The sequence below is a fragment of the Alligator mississippiensis genome, chromosome 2 (assembly GCF_030867095.1).
Source record: "Alligator mississippiensis isolate rAllMis1 chromosome 2, rAllMis1, whole genome shotgun sequence".
NCBI lineage: Eukaryota > Metazoa > Chordata > Crocodylia > Alligatoridae > Alligator > Alligator mississippiensis.
Genome location: NC_081825.1, coordinates 258,564,320 through 258,589,448, shown reverse-complemented (window position 1 = coordinate 258,589,448; position 25,129 = coordinate 258,564,320). Strand labels below are relative to the sequence as shown.

The following is a 25,129-nucleotide window of genomic DNA, read 5'->3' as shown; positions in this document are numbered from 1 at the left end:
TGAGCCATGAAAATTGTTTAAGTTTGTTGAATAAGATCATTAATCTGTTTTTTGAGAGTTTTCTGTTTACCGATCCGAGATTCAGAGTGCGTGGCAAAGAGGAGCCCTGAGAGGGATGACATCACCGAGAGAAGTGAGGGCATGACGTATGACTTCGCCACGACGCCCACTGAAACCCTGATTGTGCACTTTTGTTATGAATCAGATTATGTGTTTGTGTTGATTATTGCTTCTTGATTGTTATGTAACTTAATCCCAGGGCAATAAATTTTATGTTTGTTTATTTGTTTGTTAGCTTATCTGTTCGTTTAATGACTCATGACAAGATTCTAGATAGCTAGAAGAGTATAGCATAATTTAGCTATGCTCTCAGCAAGGGGGGGGGATGTCACAACCCAAAGTTGTGGTTTTTGTTTGTGTGCGCTTTGGCACTGCTAAATTATTGTTCCCACCCAAATTGTAGCTTTCTTTGCACGGTAGAGGTCTCTGCTGCGGGAGAGAACTCTGGTGCAATGGGGGATTTCCCGCCAATTTGTAGCTTTCTTTGTATGGTGCATTTCTTTTGCATCTCAGAGATGTACGGTGCAAAGAAGTTCCCGCCATTTGTATTTAGATTCACGCCACATTATTGGCCGGTTCTAAATGTAGGCACACGTGGCGGCTAGCTATTGGCTTGCTAGCTGTACAAAAGGCTTGAGTGGTTTCCGCCCAAGTTGGAGGACTCCACGAACACCAGGAGGAGGAGACTTCACCCAGTGTGAAGATCTCTAAGTGCTGCGGATCCTTATGGACCCAACGCTTTTCTCAAGCAGGCAATAGAGGCTTAACAATCGAACCCACAGAGCTTTAACTACTCCGGAGGTGGGAACAAAAGAACGAAACGCCTCTAGCCTCTCCCTGTCGCTGAGTGCAATCCAAGACATATCCCTTTCCTGTAAACCCAATTTTCGAACCCACGGAGCCTTAACAACTCCGGGGGACCAGGGAACCGAACCGAACCCGCGGAGCCTAAACAACTCCATGGGAAAGAATTTGTCGTAGTCCTCCAATGAGGATTTAAGCGGAGCTGCACCTGGAAAGCTGTCCAGCCTACACCACTACCATCTTTGGGTGTAAGTAAATAATCTTTTCAATCAACCACTACGCGTTTGTGACTAATTCTAGCTCGCCACCAGTTTTCTCCGACCCCGAGTGCCCGGGCTGCTGGCCACAGCCTGCGTGCGCAAAGACGGGCCGCGGATCACCCCTCCCGACTCACACTTGGTGGCGGGATCGGGGCCCGGCCCACACAGAAGCTTGCTCTGGCTTTATAAAGAGGAAATAAATTTTGCCACAGAAGAGAATAAACTGCAAAGGATTTTTTGCCTTGATATCTAATGGAGGAGGAAGCATATCAGCATTATTTAGGACTAAGGCTGCCATAGAAGTCTAGTCAGGACTTGAGACCTGAAGCAGAGAAAACTGGCCTTAGAACCCAGCATGACTCTTGGTAAGGCATAAGTGACCATGTGACAGGCAGCAAGCTCAGGGCTGGGTTTCAACCTTAACACGCCCATTGTTTCCTGCCACAACTTGCTGGTTAAATAAACTGGTGTTCTAAATGGGAGGCCGCCCATTATAATGCCGTAATGCCAGGGGGTGCTATCCATGGCTCCATACCATCTCTACAATGTGGCCCATACCTCACAGATGGCATCCAAAATCATCAAACTTCCCCCCACTCCCTTACTGAGCCATACCACTTGGCCTCCGGCCCAAATCTGGCCTCAGGCATCCATAGACTTACCTTGGTCCCTATAGTTGCCCGCTCACAAGGGCTCACTCTTGACACTTCACTGATCTTGCGGCGCTGGCCCTTGTGCAGTCCTTCACTTTGCCCCCCAGGCAACCTTTCTCTAGGCACCTCTTGGTGCAGCTCTTCAGGTCTAGCCCCTGGGCAGCCCCTACTCTACACCCCATCGTGCACAGTCCTTCGAGTTGCAAAGGCACCCCCTACTCTGTGCGGGCCACTCTCCTGCCCCCTCACACTGGGGCCACACTATAGCTCCTTCACACTGGGACCTCCAGGGTCTTACAACCCTGTGGGGCTCAGGTGGCCACAGCCATGCCTGGCCCTTGCTACTCTACCCACTGAATGGTGGGGGCTGGGGTTAAGGTGCCCCTACCCACCTTTCACTGGGGAGGTCACTGGCCTGGCATTTCTTGGGGGCTGCTCCATCACAAACAGCCCCGCCAGGCCACCCTTCCCCAGCAGGGTGCAGTTTCAGGTCATGCCCAGGACCAGGAGCCTCCTTACCATCCCCACAGCTCCTGCTCTTACCACCAAGGATGTTCCAAGCAGCTCAGCTAGATGTTGCTTGCTGAGCTGCTAGCAGCAGACTACTGCCTCCAGCCCTGAAAGCGGAGCTCTAAAATGGCCACGCTCATCAAGCACCTGCCAACTGCCCGCTCCAGTCCTTAAAGTGGCAGGCACTGGAGGTGCTCCGCCACAGACAGTCAGAACTCTGAAGAAAGTGAAGAGCTGAAGCTCTTTTCTTTCTTCAGGGAGGGGGGATAACGTTTATGTGGAGGTTGGGAGACAGAAGGAATCAAGTGTTGTGAAGTACCATAAGCTTCTGTTGGGGGGAGGGGGAAGAGATTAAGACACTGAAAAGTGAGAGACTACCAAGGAGAACACACATGTCTGTTCCTAAATGTAGAGCCTTTGGGGGGAGAAGGGGGATCTGTTCATCTTTGAAGGTTTTTATGGGACAGAATCATCACCTATTTCTGTAGTTTTCCACTTTCTAATACTTTACACATCTGTTGGACCCTGTATCACAGTGAGGTGCATAGTTGAACCTTTGGTAGTTTTTTATATACATCAATATCTTTCAAAGTTGTTTGCAAAATGCAAGGACATTTTCAATAGCATTCCTGAGATGCATAATCATTGTGTACTCTTCTGGCATTCTGTAAGAAAAAGTGAACTTTCAAAAGGCAAAATACCAGCGTTCCCTCTAAGGCGCATGGTGTGTGCGGGCACGCAGGCGCACCTGGCAGTGTGGCATGAGCACGCCTGCACTGTCATGCACACTATACAGCTTAGAGGGAATGCTGCAAAATACATTGAAGAATGTGCTTCCCCAAAGATAAAGAGGGGGAATTTGGGCACTAAATACTTTTATAGACTTGTGGAGACTTACTTCAGACAAAGCAGCATCCCTTTCTTCTATCACTGAATTCATTTCCTCAGCTGTTATTTTCTTTTTACGTTCCTTGGTCCTGTGTATTCGATCCACAATTATAGCTCCATTCTTCTGTATAGCTAGCCCTGTGTCTGCATTGTTTATTCTGTTCAGTAATTCCTGTAATGTCTACCAACAGCATTATATGTTAGTCAGACATGAAGTTTTAATATATTTTATTTAATATAGGGTTTTAATTAATAGGCACATGTGAATTGTAAATTGACTGAGTGAAGTTATTGAATTTTCATATTGCAGCAAAGATGTACATTATTAGTGTGTCAATTCTTCTTTTTCCCACATCTTAGTTCTTGAAACCCACTCAATTGAACTTAAGCCTCTAAGATATAAGACTGACATCAAGAAATCTCCTCAGAGAATGGCTTACCATGTCATTTTCTTCAGGGTTAATATTTTCTAGCCTAGAAAAAAGGGACACAGAAAGCCTGATCAGTAGCATTTCCTTAGTGCAGCAAAATGAGTTCGCTTTTTAAATCTTTAGAACCTCAAGTAATTTCATTCTACTAGTCTTTAGAGTCAACCATGACACTGAACATATTAAAGTGCCACCTGCTCGACTCCATCTTTCAATAATGCTCCATATCTTCAGCACTGACTTCAGACTGTTAAGTTATTAATGTTTACTGCTATATATGACTACAAGGATCAACTGTTCATATGTGCTTAGATGAAGAAAGTTCCCCAGTGATAGAAAGCACTGGTGCTCTTATTTTATTTATTTCTGGACTTACAACTTTTACCTGAAAATGTATTTTTCTTGGTTTTATTGCACCCCAAAATGAAATGGGATGGTAGGTTGGGGAGATAAATCTTCCCTTCCCCCCATTCAGCCCAGACAAGTACCAAAAATTAGTTAACAACTCTACTTGAATTTTTCTTATTTGGTTCCTTTTTTGTTTTACACCATGTATAAAATACAGGAGGTGAGGCGTCCATAATTCAAGAGTAAAAATATCGTACTTTATTTTTTTTGCTTTACAAGTACATTCACTGATTTGCCAGATGGAAAGAAACTGTATACAGTTTCGTCAAATGGTGTAACAATTGCTAATGTGGTTTGCAAGTGCAATGAATAGTACCACAAACTTCTGCACATAGATATGATTAAGGGGAAGTTATACATTTCTATGACAGAAAAAGCAACTTGTAATAATAATATTTAAACTACAGAATATTACTGTTTTAAAAATGAAGAAAAAATTAACATTTTCAAAAAGTTAAAAATTGAAAAAGCACCTTCCCACTCTTTTCCAAGCTGTTTAATGGGGATATTGAATCAAACAGTAGATCAAACACAACACTTGATCTGAGCTTATAAAAGGCCAAGCTAAAATGCTAGTTTGGCACAGACAAGCATACAGCATTTCATAAAAATAGATACAGCAACCATTAATGTTATGCCAGAAGACAACGACACATAACATGAGCAGTGATGCTGTTCAAGTTGTTCCACTAAAATCAAGGTCCTCCCTTCAAACATTCCTCAACCACAAAACATTTAAAAGTGTGCTAGATATTTGTCCATAGATATATTGGTTGTCAGCACACTAGATACAGTTAGCCAGTGATGAATTCTTGTCATTAAAGGAAAGTATTGCTGATGTATTTTGTAAGCAGGTGGTATTCCCAGCATGCCCCAAACAGGCAACATGGATTTGAAAACTTACACTTTTGCTGGGTTTTGACTTTTATTAACAAGTTAATACAAACCAAACAATATAAACTCCTGATTAAATCCTTACTCTTGACTTGACTATTCTTAGAGTTCCCCCTTTAGAGGAAAAAAAATCAGTTCAAGATCTTAGATTCCTCTACATAAAATCGGCCTGTTTCACTAATTCATTCCCGAAGTGATGGGCACTTGAGCTCTACATGCTCACTTCTCTCTGAAGGTTTACAGCACCTACTAAAAGGCATGTCAACTGAAGAACCCAGTCAACAAGTTACAAAAAGGAAGAAAAAAAGGATTATTTTTCCTGCTGTGGTTCTTCAAGATATTGTTATGGCTCACAATGTAAGTACTTCATGCATGCAATACCAGATCGTTTGGTCACAGCAGTGCCACCAGGTCTGTGCACATGTCCTTTGGATTCTCTGAGAAGGCATGAAAAGCAGAAGGATCCTCAGTTTTCTCACCATCTGAAGACTGATATTTGAGAACTCTGAGAGCAGAGACTGGGGGGGAGGAGGGGAGGTTGAGATTCATCTCGTCTACAACACTTCAAATAACCCATCTGTACAGTATTTAACCATTTCTTCTTTTTGTGCATGTCCCTTGTAGGTGACTGTAGGCATCAAATCCACCCCCTCATGGTGGCAAAAATGAATGGTTTCAGCTGTATCAGTCAAACAATGACGGTAGTGCTGCTCTCGTGAGCTTGGGAACTAATCACACAGCTAAATAAGCACCTGACACTGCAACATATCTGAAGTAGTGGAGGCAGTCACTTGAGTTCTAATGGCACGTGTTTTGATATTTGTTGTGCAAGATGCACTATAGATTGGGGAGGGTCTAGGATATTGAAAAGGGGTGGGGGTGCAGCCAGCATTGGGCCTTTGGCCTCCAGGGATGGCAAGATGTGGCAAGTGCTGCTGAATCTCCACCTGCCTTGGAAAGTGGGGGGAAGGGGAGGGAGGTGACAGCTCAACTAAGCATGACTGGGCCTTCAGTTTCTATGGACAGTAAGACTGGAGGAAGAACTGAACCCCCCCCCCCCGACCGATTCACCCCATGATACTAGATAACTGCTATTCCAAGGAGACGCATTTTGCAATATCTTCTGATGTTCTTTGAGATGTGACATTGACCTTTTGTACATTTGGTTTTCAATAGAAATAGAAGGGGTGACAATATAATGGTTTAGTACTCTCTGTATCTTTTCTCTCAGGGCTGAGGATTGGTTTGTGAATGCAGCAGGTAAACTAATGGTTTAATCCAGATAAAAACAGTAGGGTAAATTTGGGATGAAGTCTCACCATTTTTTTATCCCGATGGAACGTTGCATAGAAAGGTTCAAACTATGAGCACTTGAAATTCACTTTCCAGTTAAAGTAAGAGACTAGAAAGATTATTTTCAGAGTAAGATGGTGGAAGGAGCATTCTCCAGTAGAAAGAGAAAAGTCTAGGAGCCTTAAAGAACTGTTTTTAACTCAAGGCAACATTGCATTTTTTGATTGATGATGGTCACCTTTCAAGAAAGTTCAGTGTTGTGGTATGATGGAAATTCTGAAATTGTTATGAAGCAGACTTCAGTGATGATGGTGCCCTTATAGCCCACAACAAAGACCTACTACAAGAACTTATGGATCGCCTCTCAAGAGCTTGCCAAGCATTTGCTTTCACCATCAGCATAAAGAAAACACTTGTACTAGGACAGAGAGTTCCACAAGATCCATCAATCATCCTTAATGAGAATCCCCTAGCAGCAGTCCAAAAGTTCAGCTACCTAGGTTCTATACAGTGACTACCAACCTCTCACTGAATGAAGAACTTATGTTCACATTGGAAAGGTTACCACCACCTTCAGCAGACTAACTAAAAGAGTTTGAAACAGCTCGAAGCTTACCATCAAAACCAAAATGCTAGTGTACAAGGCTTTTGTACTCAGCACTTTCACATATGGTAGGGAAACATGGACAGCTTATGCACATCAAGAGAACAGGTTAAACAGCTTCCACCTGCACTGTTTACGCCTCATACTCAATATCAACTGGCAAGAGAAAGTTACCAATGCAGAGGTTCTTCAAAAGGCAAATTTACCAAGTGTGACAGCCCTACTCAAACACAGATGACTGTGCTGGCAAAGTCACCTAAGCAGATTGGAAGGTGGATGCATACCCAAGGACATGCTATACGGGGAACTATTGGGGGAACAAGAACAATAGGACGTCCCAAGCTTCATTACAAAGACACATGCAAGTGAGATATGAAGGCATTTGGAATTGATCCTGACCAATGGGAAACCTTGGCGACTGATCATAACAAGTGGCATTATCATCTTCATCAGGGCATCAAAGTCCATGACAGAAATTGGCTCCAACAACTTGAAAAGAAAAACAGCCCATGGGAAGCAAGCAGCTCCCAAACCACCCAACCATGACACACACATTTTTAACCACTGCCACAGATCATGCAAATCCTGGACCGGACTATTCAGTCACATGGGACATTGCAAACCACCTACATCATAGCCATCTCCCATAGATGAAAGGATGTCAAAGAGATCAAAGGAGTTGGATACAACAGACAGCGTTGCTATATCCCCAGTCTTGCCTGAAATGCAGCCTGTAGTCCATGATAAGGCTTGGGTTGGGTCTATGCCATCATGGACTTGTAATATAAATAATTATTCTCTTCCATTTGCAAGAATACATCCCCACTTACTCCAAAACAGGAGTTCTGAACTTTCAGTGAAGAGCCTCTGTCCATGGTGCTCAGGCAACAAACAGCCACATTACCAAGTATAGTGATTTTGGTTCTGGATGGAATCCCTAGCCGTGAGAATGCCAGATCAGCCCCAGACAGTTTGGGAGTGAAAGTGGTCTTGAGCCTAAAGTGATGGAATGAGAGAAGCAAGTCATTCACTATCCTGAATTTTGAAGGAATATATATTTAGTTTTTTTGGGTCTTAGGATGAAGATTTTTTCTTCTTCAGGATAAGGAAATACTGTGAATAGAAGCCTCTTTCTGTGTATTGCTGCAGAAATTCTTCTACAGATCACAGAGAAAGAAAAGAGGCAACTTCTTTTCATAACTTCTTCACAGTCAGGGTGTCCAGACTGTGGAAAAAGCTCCCTCCAGAGGTGGTGCAATCATCTACCTTGGAAAGGAGACTAGACATTCACCTTACTGGGGTCATCTGACCCCCTGTTATCTTTCCTGCTTGGTGCAGGGGGCTGGACCTGATGATCTTCCGAGGTCCATTCTGGCCTTACAATTTATGAATCCACCTCTAGCATTACTTTGTTCTTGAAGTACAGGCATAAGCTCACAGGGTGCTTTACTCTAAAAATGGGTGACCCTGTTTCCCCTTCAAGTTTATGACTAAAAGACAGTTATAAGAAGGGCCTCTGAAGTGGAATGGGAAAAGACATGTGATGGGTAAAAAAGAAGTAGAAGAGAGCCTCAGATGACTATATCCAGCTTCAACTGTTCTGAGGTAATACCAAACCAAACCTGACACAATGAAAAAAGGCATCTGCCAAAGGCATTGGCTGGTTCTCAATTAGGCTTTGGTATGAATCCCAACATTACCATAACATTTTCTGTCTTGCTGATGGGGTGATGCATCATAGAAAGCCTTCGTAATTTTCATAGTTTGTAGTCTGGTTATCAGCTCTGGAAATCAGGATGCAACCATCTGCTTCTGTTGAGGTTGTTATACTTATAAGAATTCTATAGAGGAATTGTGTATAAATTCCTTGGGACCTTAGTTGTGACCTGAGTCTTTCAGGGAGTTAAACAAAAACTTACCTCCTCAGTCTTTGAAAGGATATCTTGGAAGTTTTCTTGCATCTCCCTCGGCATCCCAAGGCTGATTTCCAAGAGGCTCATCTCAATTCAGAGCTACAGCCATATATCCACAGCCTCCAGAGCTGTCCTGGCAAACATCTAGACCTCCTTTGTAATTTCCTTCAGCTATTCCTTGGCATCTAGAGGCAGCTTGGATAAAGGGGAGGCTGGGTCTGCTTCATAAGGAAATTATATTTGGCAAATACTGTCTGATCATTTGCAACACATATCCAACAGATATCCAGTTGTCTGAGCTCCATTTGTCCTTTGGTTAATTTTATATTCCCTTGACTTAGATGTTTCTTGTACTACTAAGGGTCATTACCTATGGTTTGGCTGGAAATAAAAGTGCCTAAAACTTTTCAGAAAGATGCTTGGTAATGTTTCTGCACTTTTTTTGAAAGTTGCCTGAACAGTGGGTAGGGTTTGCCCCAAGGGTTTTGGTTGGTTCCAGGATGACTTCATATACTGGGCAAAGGGAGGGAGGATCCTGGTAAAGTTCTAGGCAGGAAGCATATTAAGAGTTTGAGTTTTCCTGACTAGTCTTATCTCCAGGATTTGCACAATACATGGAAGAGATTCTAGAAAGTCCTGAAATAGTCAATGGTTAAAACACAGGATGGCTGGATAGCCACATCCACTAGGAAGTAAGATTCTTTTAGAGAAGCTGATTTGTAACAAGCACCTAAACACTGGCCTCAGGTTCTGTGTAAAAAAAAGATGTAAAAAATTCCTCATCACAACTTTTCTGGTTATGGTGGGATGGGAATGGTTACAGGACATATGGGATGACAGTCATTAAGTAATGTAATTAATAGGCTGGTGACCTACTGAGAAATGGGCATTAGGCAGGACATAAGGAAAAAAACAGAGGGAAGAAAACTAAGGAAAGACAAGGAAGCAGGCAGAGAAAGCGGGAGAACAAAAGAGAAAAAAAGAGAGGTAAAAATATAATGGGAAGAAAATGATGCTAAATTCAAAGATAGAGCAAGTGGAAAGGACTCAAACTAGGAGGGAAAAAGCAGGAAATTATGCACAAATTGAAAACATGTTTTGCCTATTCATCTTCTTACCTGCCTTGTATTTGTCTGGCAGGAAGATAGGTTGAATTCCTTGACCATCACTGAGTCTAGGATGTTTAGTATGGAATTATTTTCCATCTGACCATCTTTTAGGATAGTTGGGGGGGGAGGGAGAAAGTAAAAGGAGGGACTGGCTAGGCAAAGAAAGTTGTATTTTGAGTGACTGTATCCCAAAATAAAAGGAAGAGTTATTTTTTTTTTCCATTATCTGGCCCCAACCTATTTTATTACTGACCAATCCTGTATAGCATGTGTCAAATGTGGGTGCATTTTGTTAATATGAAAATGTATACAATGTTTAAGAAAATAGTTAATCTTATATTAAGACTTGCTTTTGCTTTAAACAGGAGGAAAATGAAAATATGCATAATATTACCACCTACACAGTAATAAGTAAAAATTTTGCTGAAGACAATGTCTAGTAAGCTCAAAGCCTTGATTGATTTCCTTTACAGAGCAATCTCTGACTGACAACCTTGTACTCCAAGTGAAGAAACTCCTGTATAAAATGTCACACTTCCCTGATTTATCCCTGAATAAATCAATAGTGGATTTTTTTATTTTTATTTTTTTTGCAATCAGAGCCATTCACCTTGTTCTGTCTGTGGAGGAAAATGTGACTTCATTTGATAATTTTTTAAACAAATTAACCAATGGCATAGAGACTTCTGCAATCCTCTTATGTTCCTTCACAGTGAAATTCACATTAAAATTTACCAGCAGCATTGGATTGCCCTGGCTTCTACAAACAGCTATGTTTTAGCATATAACAGAAAATGCATACATACTCTTTGAGATACTGTTCCAAATGCTGTGCTCGGAGAAGTGCTTCATCTCTCTCTTCATTGGCTAACCTAAGCCTTGCCATGACAGCCTCATCGCGCTCCCGTTGAGCAGAATAAACTTCTTCTACCAGAGCTGCAAAAATAACCAGTATGTTTAACAAACAAGTTTGATGGAGAAATGCAGACCCACAGCTTTAGAAGTATCCCCACATGGGGCCTTATCCAATGTCTACTGAAGTCAGCTGTTTTCCCACTAGCCTCAGTGTGCTTGCAAGTTCCTATATGCTCTACTTCAGTGATTCTTAACCAGGGTTTTGTGGCACCCTGGCCTGCCACAAGATCCTTTTAAAGGTGCGGTGCAATATCAGCACCGATAGGTATGCAAACACCTACATGTAATTCACAAGACAAACACAGAGATTTCCATACTGTAAAAAACATTCTGAACCATTACAGTTCTTTGCAACAGAAGAATTGCTCTCTTATTTTTCCATAGTCAAAAAAAACAAGTGAAAGCTAAGAGCTGGCATTTTCTAAGGGGTGACTTGACTTTAATGAGAGGTGCCTTGAGATAAAAAATGTTAAAAACTACTGCTCTAGATCAGTGGTCCTCTATCTTCTGACCCTATAGGCCAAATGAGTTGCGCTGGACCAGTCCACAGGCCAGATCAAGCCCTGAGCCCCAAGAACAGGTCCTGGGGGCCTGGCACCACCCCTCCCAGGCCCTTATACTAGGTTTGAGCCAGAGGGCCCAGTGCTGCCCCTGTGTGCCTGGAATTAGGCCTAGAGACCAGGTGCCACCCTGCACTGGGATCACATACCCGATCCAGCACATAGGGGTCAGGGCTCCCCATGGGTCTGTAGATTTGCTTCCTGTGCCAGATTTCTGGACCCATGGGCACCCCTGCTCTAGATAAAATGCTCCTAAACCCATCAGCTCAATATTGTGTTTCACCCTTCTGGAAATGTTACCCAAGTGGCATTAATAATTAGCATGAGTATCTGAAGAATCAGAAAGGGTACAGGGTTTACCCTCAGAGTAATCATTCAAGACAAGATAACAATTAAAATGATCACTTCTGAAGCAGTGACTCAGAAAGAAAGGGAAAGTTCTGAAGCTCACATTCATATTGAATACCAGCACATCACAAAAAATTTAAGAGAAACTATCCACTCAAGTTGCTTTTAACACCATACAAACTAAATTGCCTAAAGTAGTGAACATAAATACTAAGAAATAAATAGCTGGTCAGACCACAGGACCATCTAGCCCAGTAACCTCATTTCCCCCTTAGATAGATACAAACTCTAACTTGCTTAGGTATTTGCATAGTGCTCCTTTCCTTGGTATTCAGAGGATGATAAGGTTAGCATCCCTTTCTTCCTTTCAAGTCTTCCCTTTATTATTTAATATATTGTTATATTATCTGTTAGAGCATGCATGGGCTGTGAAGCATTAGGTGCCAATAAACTAAGATTTGCTATCTATCCTTGGGAGTAAACTAAACACCTTCAAGTCATTCTTCACCCTGTGCTTTCTTTTGCTTCTTGCATTTCAGTTTTCAACCACCTCAGGAACATTGCCAGAATCCCTACTGTGACCCTGCTTTCATGAAAAATCTTATTCATACTTTCATCTTTTTCCTTTTTAATATCACAAATCTGTCTTTACAGTAGTCTTAAATCTCTGCTCTCTAAACTTCATGGGACTCAGGACATTGCAACAAAACTACTTGCATTGCAAGAAGAGGTACTATGACCTCTATCACTGTCACTGCCTTCCTATCCATCGCCAAATTCATTTAAAAATTAGGTTTCTAAAGGTGTTTATACACCTTTAGAAATCTTTATACACCTTTATACACATGTGGCAGCAGGAAGGCATTTTAATTAGAGCAGCTCTGTGAAGGGGTCTGTGAAGCAGGGCTGGGCTGCACCAGCAGGGAGAGGAGGGAGCTGAACTGGCTCCACAGAGCCCCTGCTGGCCGGGACCCCTGTACTCCTGCTGCCCTGCTCTGGGCCCTGCCAGTGCTGGCCCTGGGACACCGGTGTGGGCCCCATGCTCCCACTAGCTCCCTGCCCACTCACTCCCAGTGCCCCCCAGCCCTGCAGTACAGGCGGGGGGCAGTGTGCAGCCCCGACCCCCTGCTCGCCAGCAGGGAAGAAGCTGGTGCTGTGCATGGGGAAAAGCAGTCCCTTGCCCACCCTATGGCACTCATAGCCCATGCGGGGCTGTCTGGAGCAGGCACAGGCAGCCCCATGTAGGCTGCAAGCCAGCTTCAAGCTCACCTGTTGGCGGCAGCAGCTGTAGCTCCCCTGCTTGCTGCACCCGGGCAGTGTTGGCTGCTGCTTGCCACCCGGAGCCCGCGTGCTGGGCAGCCCAGAGGCGACAGTGGCAAACACTGCCCAGCGCGGCAAGCAGGGGACCCGCAGCTGCTGTTGCCACGTGTAGCCCCAACGAGCGAGCCGGAAGCTGGCACAGGTCTCAGGCTGGCAGCGGGACTGGGTTACAAGGTGGTGCTGAGCACGGGGCAGGGAAAGTGGCCCCTCACCCGCCCCATGCCTGGTGCCCTGCGCTGCAGCCACTCACAGCCCGCCTGCGGCTGGCTGGAGCAGGCACAGGCAGCCCCACATGGGCTGTGAGTGCCTGCAGCGTGGGGCGCCAGCAGGGCTGATTTTCCCTGCACTGGGAAGGAGCCCAGGGAAAAGCTGAGCATGGAGGGGAAAACACGGGGGGGAAGTGGCCCTTCCCCTGCCCCGTGGCCAGCGCCCCATGCAGCCCGTGTGGGGCTGCCTGTGCCTGCTCAGGACAGCCCCACGCAAGCTGTGAGCGACTGCAGCGTGGGGTGCCAGCCACGGGGTGGGGGAGGGACTGCTTTCTTCCACACTGGGAACGAGCCCAGGGAAAATCTGAGCGGGGGGAGGAGGGAAGTGGCCCCACACCCGCCCTGTGGCCGGCGCTCCCTGCTGCAGGTGCTCGCAGCCCATGCAGGGATGTCTGGAGCAGGCACAGGCAGCCCCACGTGGGCTGTGAGTGGCTGCAGTGTGGGGCACCGGCCATGGGAGGGGAGAGGGGCTGCTTTCCCCCCCTGCACTCAGCTTTTCCATGGGCCACTTTTCCCCAGGCTCCTTCCCTGCCCAGGTTCCCCCCTGCCCTTCCCCTTTCATTTTTGGCAGGAACTAAGGGAAGATAAATATTAATTTTCTAAATTTTTAGGGGCCCTGCGGGCCAGATAGAATGGTCTTGCAGGCTGGATCCTGCCCACAAGCCATATTTTGCCCACCCCTGAGATAGCAGTTCAGTTAGTGCGGTCATTTGAAGGATTAGCAAAAAGAATATCAAATATTTGGGCAAAAATGTGGTCTATGCAATGAATACTCTTTAGCCTATAGATTCCCTGAGCCCTTTCCCAAGGAAAGTAGCTCAGGGGCATAGAACATGAGAAGAAAATATAGAGGAATGAATCCTAATAGATCTCTAGAATTTCACTCAGGATGTGAAATCCTCCCTGTGCTTTTAGACTGTAACAAGCAACACTATTAAGAAGCAAACTAAAGGGTGGGGAGACGGACATAATTTTTGTAATTCTGGCATAGTGGACGAGGAGAATAATCTGACTGTCTGAATGAAGAGGGACTGGAGACAGATACACAAGTCAGTTCTAGGGCTATGCTCTCCTTTTAAAAAGGAAGTCAGGTCCACCGTGCCAACATGGTCATGGAAGAGAGATATCAAATTTCATCATTGATAGGAAAACAAGTGTCATGAATACTCTCACAAAACTGTCCAACCACACACACATTTTGAGCTTCTAAATTCCAATTTAAATATCATAAAATATTTTGAATATCCTTTAATGTTTAGAGCTAGAGGAGTTTTCTGCTGCAGAGAGGATCATTTCTCTCATTCTTAGACTGGACCCCAAGCTATAGTTAACTGAGTATCAACTGTGCTTAGACATTGTGTTCTGGTACCTGGAGTCTGTAACCATCCAACAAATACAATGACCTGATAGCCTTAAAAAATGAGGAACTAAAGCACTTAGAGAAAAAGCATCTTCAAGTGGTCTACAAATATCTATTTTACCTTAAGTCTTTCCATCTCTTGATAGTAAACTGGGCAAGCCTAACTTCTTCCAATACTCTAGCAGTATCTATGTTTCAGTTATTTCTTTTGAACAATCACTCCCCTTTTTAAGATACCCTTCACAAACCTGCCACAGTGCTTTTGATCTCAAATGTACCTGAGCCTTCTTCTGATGCTGACACTGTTTCTTACCCACCCTCAAGTATTTGCAAAGAAATGGCTTATCTTGAGTGATTCTTTTTTCCCCCCCATTTTGTTTCCCCATTTCCTCACAGTCCCTATTAAACTAAGCCAATATATTTATACAGTAAACCAGGGCGGGTTTCATCTTTTTTGGTCAGGGTACCCCTGGCGGCCAGTTAATGAGAAGGAGGAGGGTTTTCATCGAGGGGAGGGGGGCACTTGCGGTTTTGCCGCCATGCTGCTGCATACCCCCAGGGCCTTCCAAAGTACCCCCAGGGGTATGCGTACCTCCGGTTGAAAACCCCTGTAGTAAACATTCAATAACCAGGTCAACATATCTTTAAGACAATTATTACACATCCATTATAGCTTCATATCCATCACACCTGTAATTGTTTTTAAAGTGATACTGCATTTTTTTCATATTAAAAATATATATAATTGAAAGACCAAAGAAAATCATGCACGAATCTAACTTATTCAAGTGAAAAAAGATGTATTCCTAACAGTAGGTGTACTAAGAAATGTTTAAAAGATGTGCCACTAAATAAATCTGTAAACATCTGTGGAGACCTTGTAGGATCCACATGACTGATTACTGAAGATTTATCTACCAGATCCTTCCACAGGAAAGAGCTTCCATATGATTTTTCATGCACAAGGAGCTGTGTGTGTGTGCGCACATGTGTAAAATAACATTTTAAAAATTCTATTATAAAATTAGCATTTCTTTAAAAATCCTTTTTCATATTACATGAAAATATCATTACTACAATAGTTAAATAATCACAGACTTGTTCCTCAAATGCTAATAATGAAGAGATGCACCCTACTTACAAAAAAGTAATTTCTTTCACTTAAAGCACTAAAGCACAGGTTTGAAAATAAATGCATTAAAAATGGATTTTGCCTAGGTTACCTCCACATAGGTGCCACAGTGGCAGAAGAGTCTGCAAAGGACATTTCCTTTCACTCACTAGCAAGAAATTGAGCAAAACGTAACCCTTGCGATCTTATGGAAACTAGGGCTATGAAACAGCAGATACTTGACAGACCACAACGTGTGGCCAGGATCACACCCACACCATAAGCTTAAGGACAGCACAGTGAACTCAGATTCACAGGCTGTTCCAGGTTGCCACACAACACAAGTGTGTTTAGGACAGGGGCAGGCAAAATATGGCTCATGGGCTGAATCCGGTCCACCAGAGAATTCCATCCAGCCCACAAGCCCTGGCTCTGGGCTGCCCCCCTGTAAGCCAGCACCATTATGCAGGAGCCATGGCCCTGGTTGCTAAGCAAGCACCCTCCCCCACCCCAGCCTGGCCTGACCCACCCCCAAACCCAAGCCAGGGGGCAACAGAGACAAGAAGCCTCTGCCTGGCAGAGCTTTTGCCTGGCCACCCTGAAGTTATTCCTGGCCCTCCCTGCCTGCAAGTGGGAATTCAGGTAAGGGCTGGGGCCAGAGATTTCATTTGGGGGAAAGTGGACCAGGAGCATAGGGAGCAATGCGCTATGGAGCTGGCTGGGCTGGCTTTGCACAACACAGGAGCTGTCTGCTCTGGGGCAAGGTGGGGCTGGCCCTTCATGTGACCACCATGTGCGGCTGGGGACTGTGGTGGGAGTGCAAGAGCTGCACGCTATGGGGCTGGATGGGGCTGGCCCCGCACGCTGCCACCATGTGCACCCAGGGACTCAGAGGGGAGCACTACTGGGACAGGTGGGTCTGGCCCTACACGTTGCCACCACCTGTGGCCGGGAACTAGGGTGGGAGTGTGGGGAAACTGTTTTATAGGGCTGGGTGGGGCTGGCCCCACCTGCGGCCACCACATGCAGCTCCAGGGACTTGCACACTCCAGGAACGCCAAGGACCCCCACACCCATACACACTCCCACCCCACCACAGTACTTCCAAGCACACCCAAAACGTCCCACAGCCACCCCACTTTCCCACCCCCTCACCATAGCCCCCCACACTCTCCCACAGCCCCCCACACACTCCCACCCCAACATAACTCCACAGCCCCCACAATCCCATAGCCCCCTGCCCCCCACCATACCCACACACTGACACCCTCCCACACACCCTACTCTCCACCATACCCCAAAACACACCCACACACTCCCACCCTCCACCAAACCCACCTTTACCCCCACATCCTCTGCCCCAAACAAATACTCCACATCCCTCCACAACCCCCACATAGACCCCACACACAATATACAAGAATAAGACTATTTTGAGCTATTATGCAATCGCCTCTAGATACACTATGCAAACGCACATAAATCAGGACAAAATATTTTAAAAATAAAATTAAAATAAGTACAGTAGATGTTTGATTCTTTTCGTATACAATTTGTTGGGTTTTTTCCTGCTTTCAAGATGGCAACCTCTCTTCCCAAAAAGAGTACCTCTGGGGGCAAGAGGAGGGACTTCTGGTGGCAAAGGTCAGGGGTTAGGGGTAGGACTTCTGATCCCAGAATAGCAACCAGGGGGTAGGGTACCTGTCAAGGGGCAGGGCTATCCTTGCAGCTCTTGACAACTCACCAAAACTTGTTAAGGGGCCTCCAGCCAAACTAATTGCCCACCCCTGGTTTAGGAGATCTAGGAAGTATCTAGCCTTTTGAGAGTGCTGCCAAAAAAGGCACATAATCTATACTTTTTAACCTTCCTTTCTTGAAAAGCAAGGACCAAATCAACAAAAAAAAGCAAACAAAGTATTTTGCGTAGTTTGGTATGCTTATATAGGAAAATAAAACTACATTCTATAGTATATAGAAATACATAATATTATATTGTTCTGTTACATACACATAAATGAATACTACAAATTTATATATAGTATCAACCAGAAGCATCCAGAAATGAAATATTGGCAAATAATTCAACTTTTAACTGTAATGCAGCCCATTCTGGGTTGTAACTGCACATCAACACTACATTCGGGGAAGGATGTGACAAATATTATGTGACAAATATTATGGGAGATATGCAGATCAGAAGAATGCAATCCTTCAAGTTGGAACATGATTAAGGTAATGGGATCAATGCTGCTCTGCTTATTGGAAAAAGCCAGAGGAATGGATGCCATGGGAGAAGTGCAAGTGATTATAAGGAATCAGATTTTAAAATCCCATTCAAAAGATGGCACCTCCAAGTTTGAAGCCAACATGTGTTCAATGCCTGACTCAGTGAAAAGAGTGCCAGCTACTTAGTCACCAGCTCCACTTTCTTTGGCACCTGGGTTTTCCTTGGAAGCCTTCCACTGACATACCAACCAACCCTGTCCATCCTGTTTGTTCTGAGGTTTAACCAATGAGGGAAAAAAATGTACTCACATTTCAAGAGAGAAAATTACATATAATAATTGAATATGAATAGTTGGCTTATTAGGTTAAAATAAAGAGTACTTTAACAAAGCATGTGTATTATATCTCTATATCTATAAATATATAGATATATCTATATCTATAGACATATATAGATAGATAGCTATAGCTATCTATCTATCTAATGATGTGTAATAGTCAACGAGTTTATTTCTATAATGCTGTATAAAACTGATCTAACATAAAAAAGCACTAGAGATTATTTTCCACAGCTTACTAAATGTGTGGTAGTAATATACATAAATATTACACTGCTATATAGCGTTATAAATTCTATCTGCTTTGGAATAATTTAATAACATCTTTTTTATAATAACCCCCCCAGTTATCCTGTAAGAGCTCTTTATTTCAAAACCATCATTATTCTAAACCCATCAACTCTAAAACATTTTTAGATTTTAGTAAAGAAAACAATTGTAAACAGAGAGCTTTTGTAAGGTAGATAGCTATTACAAAGTTCACTTAGAAAATCAATATAGCATTTTAGTTGGAATTTGCTCATTAAACACCCACAGCTCTAATGCAAATTATGATGGAATGAATAAAGCAAATACATATGCTTCTTTCTTTTTATTAAATGTAAAATCTACTGTTAATTGCGTCTGGTATGTCATATAAACTTTTCTCCTTAACTATTAAATGGGAGCTTTTACAAAAGTCATTAGAGATTCTCTTTCTTTGACTTGTATAAATTTCAATATTTGTTCAGTAAAGGTTCACAGCAGTTAAATTACATTAACAAATATTATTAGCTACTATGTAAGCCAACTAAGTAAAATACTTATATTGCAGGTAAAACAAATCATTGCGTGTTTACAATAATATTTGGATATGTCCATTTTTAAACAAGCTTATCAAATATCCTGTAATTCTTAGTCAAATGAGAGAGACTCAAAGTAGATTTTTCCCCCAAATACTCAAATTTGTTTAGTAAGCTAATTGTTTTCTAATATGGGAGAAAGTAAATATGAAGAAGATGAACCATACTGAGTATGAGTTTACCAAGTCAAAGCAGTGTACATATTTTCTTAGTTGAACCTGATTCTTTTGGCAAACCTGCATTCCACACTTTTTAAACTACCTTTAAAAATACAGTAGTGTTGGAAATCATTCTAGTTTAAACAGTGGTTCATGATTCTCCAAACAACAGAACTTTGGGGGAAGGGAGGGAGTACTTTCCCAAGAAAGGAATCTGTTTGCCGATTTCCTGAAGGTCATCTGTGTAAATAGAAAACTAAATGGGAAAGGCAAGGAAGAAAAAATGCTTAGGATTTAAAACAACTACCTCAGCAAAATCACTTAACATTATTCATATTAAAAAGCCAGATAAAAAGATAAGACCTTATTAATAGAGTGGAGAACATTATTCACAATGCTCTTTCAGAAGTAATAATAAATATTACAATATTCTAATGATTGGATTTCAAAATATTTCACTATTACAAAAATACAGTGATATTTTAAGATTCTACAAAGTATTTTGCATTACTAGAAGTAGACTTTTCAATTTTTTATTTAAAAAAAAAAGCTCCAAAAATTAGAAACAAAAGCTTAAAAAAAATTACTGCAGGATTTCACTAATTTTTTTAATGCTTTTTTTACTTTCTCTCATTAATTCTAGCTGCAATGGTTTATGAGAGATTTTCATGGAACAAGAGGGTGTCAAAAATGCCATAAATAATAATTTTCTGTTGTAGGGCATTAGGGTTCTTTTAGTGTTAGATTTAGTATTCAAGATTAGTGGTTGTTGAACTCTGTGTGACCTAGGATTTTCTTAGCATTTGTTCTGCAATCATCACAGCACTTTAAACAGTTACCCCCCAGTATTGCCATAACAGTAAAAAGACAGTGTACATGACAGGATATATATTTATGATAAAATGCTTGGAGTACCCCAAGTTAAAATATTTCAAAGCTAACTGAAAATAACATATTTGCAAGTCCTCTGGCACCATAATTTGACCCCCATTTCAAGCTGTATACAACTCTGTATGGAATTAAGGTATAGTTTGCAGAAAAAAATTCTTTATTCCCCTGCCTTTGAAGATATAATCTAAAGTCACAACAAGAAACAATATGCTTGGTAGAATTGTACTTTGAATTTAAGATTCCTGTAATGAGTTAATTCTGTTCAGTACTTTCCATGAAAGATTTGTCAGCTGACATTTATCTGGTGTGGTGGTTGTAACTGTTGTTCCCTCTCTTTTAGGGATGGGAGGGGGAAGGCGGCAGACAATTGCGGGAAGAGAAAGGAGAAAGGAAAATAGAGAAGTTCACCAAGGAATATCTTCCTTTTCAGCTTTGCCATCCCGCTTCCATCATCTCCCACAACACTGGGTTGCAAAAGCATAGAAAAGTTCCAAATCTGTTCTAACCAGATAGGCCATTACTATGGATATTTATTTGAAATTACTTCCCAAAATGAAATGTTCATTTATGAAAAACATTTTCATTATTCATTTATTTTAGAAACCCAAATACATTAACACTTTTTTTTAAATTGGGGTTAATGACTATGACTCTAGCTCTTAATTCAGAAACTGATCTTACTGTAATCAAATAAATGGAAACAGATTGATTACATTGCTGTGAAAGTCATTAAAATGTGCTATCAATCTGTTTCTGCACACACATGTTGCAAAGTGCTGATAATCCCTGGAAATATTCTAAAAGTAAGGGACTTATTCAGCTCCCACTGAGGTCAGTGGCAAAACTCCCATGATCTTCATTTTTTTTAACATTCTGTGATGTTCTAATATGGAGTAGGCAACTTGGTCAGGTTCTTTAGCTACAATTTTGGAAGTTGCAATCACATATTTTAAGTTTCATCTGGTACCTGGAAATTAGAAGTAAAATGACAAACAGTAATAAGAAAATGGCAAAAAACAACATTTTTGACTGGTCTATACTAGGAGTTAGAGAGTACAATCTATTTACATATAAATGTGGCACTGTAGATAAAACAATCTGAACAAACACAGATAGAATGCCCTGACACCTTTATTGCTCTGTGTTTGTTATATGTATTTAGTATGTAGTATTAATCTGTTCCTAAATTTCTGATGCTGTAAACACACTGATTTTACTAAAGAGCTAAAATTGCTTAGTTGGCAACTATCAAATGGAGCTCTGCATGGTGTTTTTATTATGTACACAAATCCCTGTTCAGTTAAAAACAAAATGGGGAAATTTGGACATAGACCTTCAGGACTTACCCAACTTGATTATTGTGAAAACTAGTTATTGTACAACTTTAACCCCTCCATTTTCAATATTTCAGTATTCAATCAGCTGTATTTCACACAGCCGATTTTACAAACAAAAAAACCCCCAAACCCTTGATATCCATCCTATTCAAACTTTTTCTATGAATGACCACTGTTGCCTGAGTACTTATTTCATGAAAAAGGATTAGCAGATAAGGTGGGCTTGCATACGGATGTCTACAGATTATGTTCATCTTTGCCTTTTATAGTTTGACATGTTCTAGTTTGTCATGTTATCCCTTAAACAGATGATGATTTAGGATTCCCCTTTTGATTTTAGGGATAGGGGAGAAGAAGAACATTTTTGTGTTTTTATTTGACATTCCAGAAGGGGGATAACACACGCACTCACTACCCAGGCCTTATCAGAAATATAACTGCAAAAAAGTCAGATGGATTTTTATGAAGAAACAAAAGCTATAAATGACTTAATACGGTAATATCAATCTTGTTATATATTCAGATTTTAGAGTGTAGACGGCTATGGCATGTACGCTATTTTTAGAACACTGACATTTTCAATCATTTCAATGCAGACTTTAAAGTAATACAATTTAAGCTACCAATTTTAGAGCTTTCAGTTTGAGTCACAACAAAATTTATTTTCTGTCCCTTTGATAGGGCAATACACATTTCCATACAGATAATGCAAATGGATGCTTTTGTCACTTGTAAATATTTTACAAATGCTATTGTCATTTTAAAAATATTTTATGATGTATCAAAAAGTTTTGTAAAACATTAAGAACATATTTACATAATGCAAGGTTAATATAATAAATAAAAATGATTATTTATACTGTACACATAAAGAAAAATTGAATAATTAGTGAATGTATAGCTATTACATACTTTTTATAAACATATGATAACATATATATTTAGGCTTATAAACATAAAGGTTGGGAACTACTGAGTTCTTTTGGCTAAAACCCAATATTGGCCTTAGTTCAGTTTAATTGGAAGAGGATCTTGAATTCATCTTCTCCATGAGATATCAGGAACCTGGATTTCTGTTTGTACCAAAGGTTAATAAGAAATGTGTCTGCAAAAGTCAAACAGCATTAAATACCAAAAACTGATTATTATTCCACAGGAGTTGTTCTGTCATTCATAATCTCTCCATGCTCCAACCTTCCACAGCTAATCTTTAATGGATGACATGCAAGAAAGAAAAATAACTAACATCTAAAGAGAGGACTCTAAAGTGGAGCTTTGAAGAAATGTAAAATACTTTTCTTCTGTGCTAGAATCCACCTGCTCTTACTAAAGAGATCACTTAAAGTAAGAGGAAATAAGCAATGTTAAATCAAACATTTAATTAATATCCAACAGAATATTTGTTTTCATTTTTTGCTGTTGTGAATACACAGAGAAATTATTTTTAAAGTTAACGCAGGTCATTTTTTATGGTGCTATGCACTTCATTATATTCATGTTCATATCTGAGGATTCAAACAACTTCACAATCATCAGTTCCCAATATTATTACACATTGGAACAGATAAAACATTTTACTTCACTGTAGCACTCTTGCTACATTTTTTGAGACACAGGCATAAAAGCAAATGAAATGTAATCAGCAAAGAGTTTCAGAGAAAGGTAGTTTCTTCCATTTTTCATTTTTGAGAGGAAGAAAAACAGGACACAGCTTTGGAAGAGGGGAAATGGACTTCCCAAGTACATAAGGCTTAGCACTTAAATGGTCAACTCCTTTCTGTGTTAACATTCACACAGACAAAAGTAAACTGTCAATATTTTTTGCATATATTAATTTATAAGCAGATCCAAATAAATGCTCCACTTAAAATCTGATAGATTTCTATAACAACACTTGGCAGTTTCAAAGATCTCAAAGCATTTCTCTCTGTTTATGATGGTCTAAAGCAGAGGTGATGAACCTGCAGCATGTGTGCCACATAGGCAGTCTTTGTGTATGGCATACAGCAGATTGGGGAGGGAACAGGTAGCATGCCAGCAGGTTAGGCAGGAAGCAGACAGCAGAGCAGCAGATCACAGGATGGGGAGTAGAAGGCAGAGCAGCAAATGGTAGGGGCACTCAGGGGACGGGGGATAATTTGTGGCATACCTAGAAAAAAAGTTGGTTCCCACTGGTTGAAGGCAGTGGTTCTTAACCGTTATAGACTCTGGGGACCCCTGGTTAGATTCAAAGCTTTCCTCACAAAATGCCAACTCTTAGGAATCCATAGTGTCAAAAACTATTTGAAATCTCCAAGTTTATCTTGTGAATCATGTGTAGGTGTTTGCACAAGTAATAGTTCTAGTATTGTGCCACAACCTTAAAAAGATCTTGTGGCACACCTTGGCTGAGACCACGACAGATTTCTCTTCATGTTGCCAGTCTCCTATTTTGAGAGCACTGCTCCAATCACATAGCAATGTCTGCCTCAAATACTTGCCACATGATTTTATTTTTGTATCACTTTCCCATCACATCTTTTAAACACTTAAGAACTGTACAAGTAAAGGTACAGTTTCCAAAAAAGCCTATATCTCAGAAAATGTAATATTGTCCTAACAGGTATGCAGGATACCAGTTTCATTAGCACATACTTTTCCCCTTCTATCATCAACAGTTCTCTCCCTCCATGAATTATTCATGCTATTTTCTTTTTTTGTTACCTTACCTCTGAATTGCTGCTGAAAATTGAATTTGGAATCAACTGCCAAGAAAGCTAACGGCATACTGGGCTGCATTGGTAGGAATGTTTGGGCAGGTCAAAGGAAGTGATTATTCATCTATTCAGCACTGATAAAGCCACATCTGGAGTACTGTGTTCAGTTTTGGCCCCCCCCTCCCCCCCACTATAGAAAGGATGTGGACAAATCGGAGAGGGTCCAGTGGAGGGCAACAAAAATGGTTAGGGGGCTGGGGCACATGACTTGAGGAAAGACTGAGGGAACTGGGCTTATTTAGTCTAGAGAAGAGGAGCTCAAGAGGGGCTTTAATAGCAGCCTTCAACTACCTGAAGGGGGGCTCGAAAGAGGACAGAGCTAGACTGTTCTCAGTGGTGGCAGATGACAGAACAAGGAGCAACGGTCTCAAGTTGTAGCAAGGGAAGTTTAGGTTAGATTAGGTTAGATATTAGGAAGAATTTCCTCACTAGGAGGGTAGTAGGGGTGTGTGAAATGGGCCATATTCGATTCAGATTCAGCCTGAATCGGGGACAGTGATTCAATTAATTGATTCAGATCACTGTCCCCAATTCAATTTGGTGAAATCCAAATCTGAAGATTCAATGCTGTGAGAATCAGCATTTCAGCCACAGACACAGCTTTGAATGTTTTTTCTACATACCTCAAGGTACCAGGTGTGGCTCATGAACACTGTGATGCTGGGGCAGATGGAGCGTCCAACAGAAGTGTGGGGGCCCCCTCCCCCCATGCTTGGCAGCAAACCTGGAAGTGGACCACAGATACTTCTGGTCCACTTCTGAGTCCGCCAGGGAGCGTGCAGCCCCCCTCCCCCCATCCCATCTGCTCAGCAATTGCCTGCAGGGGGATCCTGGGTGCCCCCCCAGACCTAGGAGGCACCAGTCACTGAGCCAGGGA

The 25,129-nt window shown here is 41.9% G+C and overlaps 1 protein-coding gene and 1 long non-coding RNA gene across 7 annotated transcripts in view; one reads left to right on the top strand and one right to left on the bottom strand.

Moving 5' to 3' along the window:
• LOC132248800 (uncharacterized) overlaps nt 1-22,642 on the top strand; it is a 38,526-nt gene extending 15,884 nt beyond the window's left edge. Inside the window, exon 3 of one of the 2 annotated variants that reach the window (XR_009460222.1) lies at nt 20,500-22,642. This is a non-coding gene — a long non-coding RNA (uncharacterized LOC132248800). Of the gene's footprint in view, nt 1-10,297; nt 10,637-20,499 lie in introns of those variants that run through there. The other variant, XR_009460223.1, reaches the window with a different exon arrangement.
• MIPOL1 (mirror-image polydactyly 1) overlaps nt 1-25,129 on the bottom strand; it is a 359,424-nt gene that overhangs the window by 219,031 nt on the left and 115,264 nt on the right. For 4 of the 5 annotated variants that reach the window (XM_019488729.2, XM_059723064.1, XM_014611343.3 and 1 more), the window contains 3 exons: nt 10,631-10,760; nt 3,616-3,649; nt 3,186-3,356 (listed from right to left, as the gene is read on the bottom strand). In XM_019488729.2, coding sequence (XP_019344274.1) covers nt 3,186-3,356; nt 3,616-3,649; nt 10,631-10,760 — 335 coding nt within the window. The remainder of the gene's footprint in view (nt 1-3,185; nt 3,357-3,615; nt 3,650-10,630; nt 10,761-25,129) is intronic. The other variant, XM_019488733.2, reaches the window with a different exon arrangement.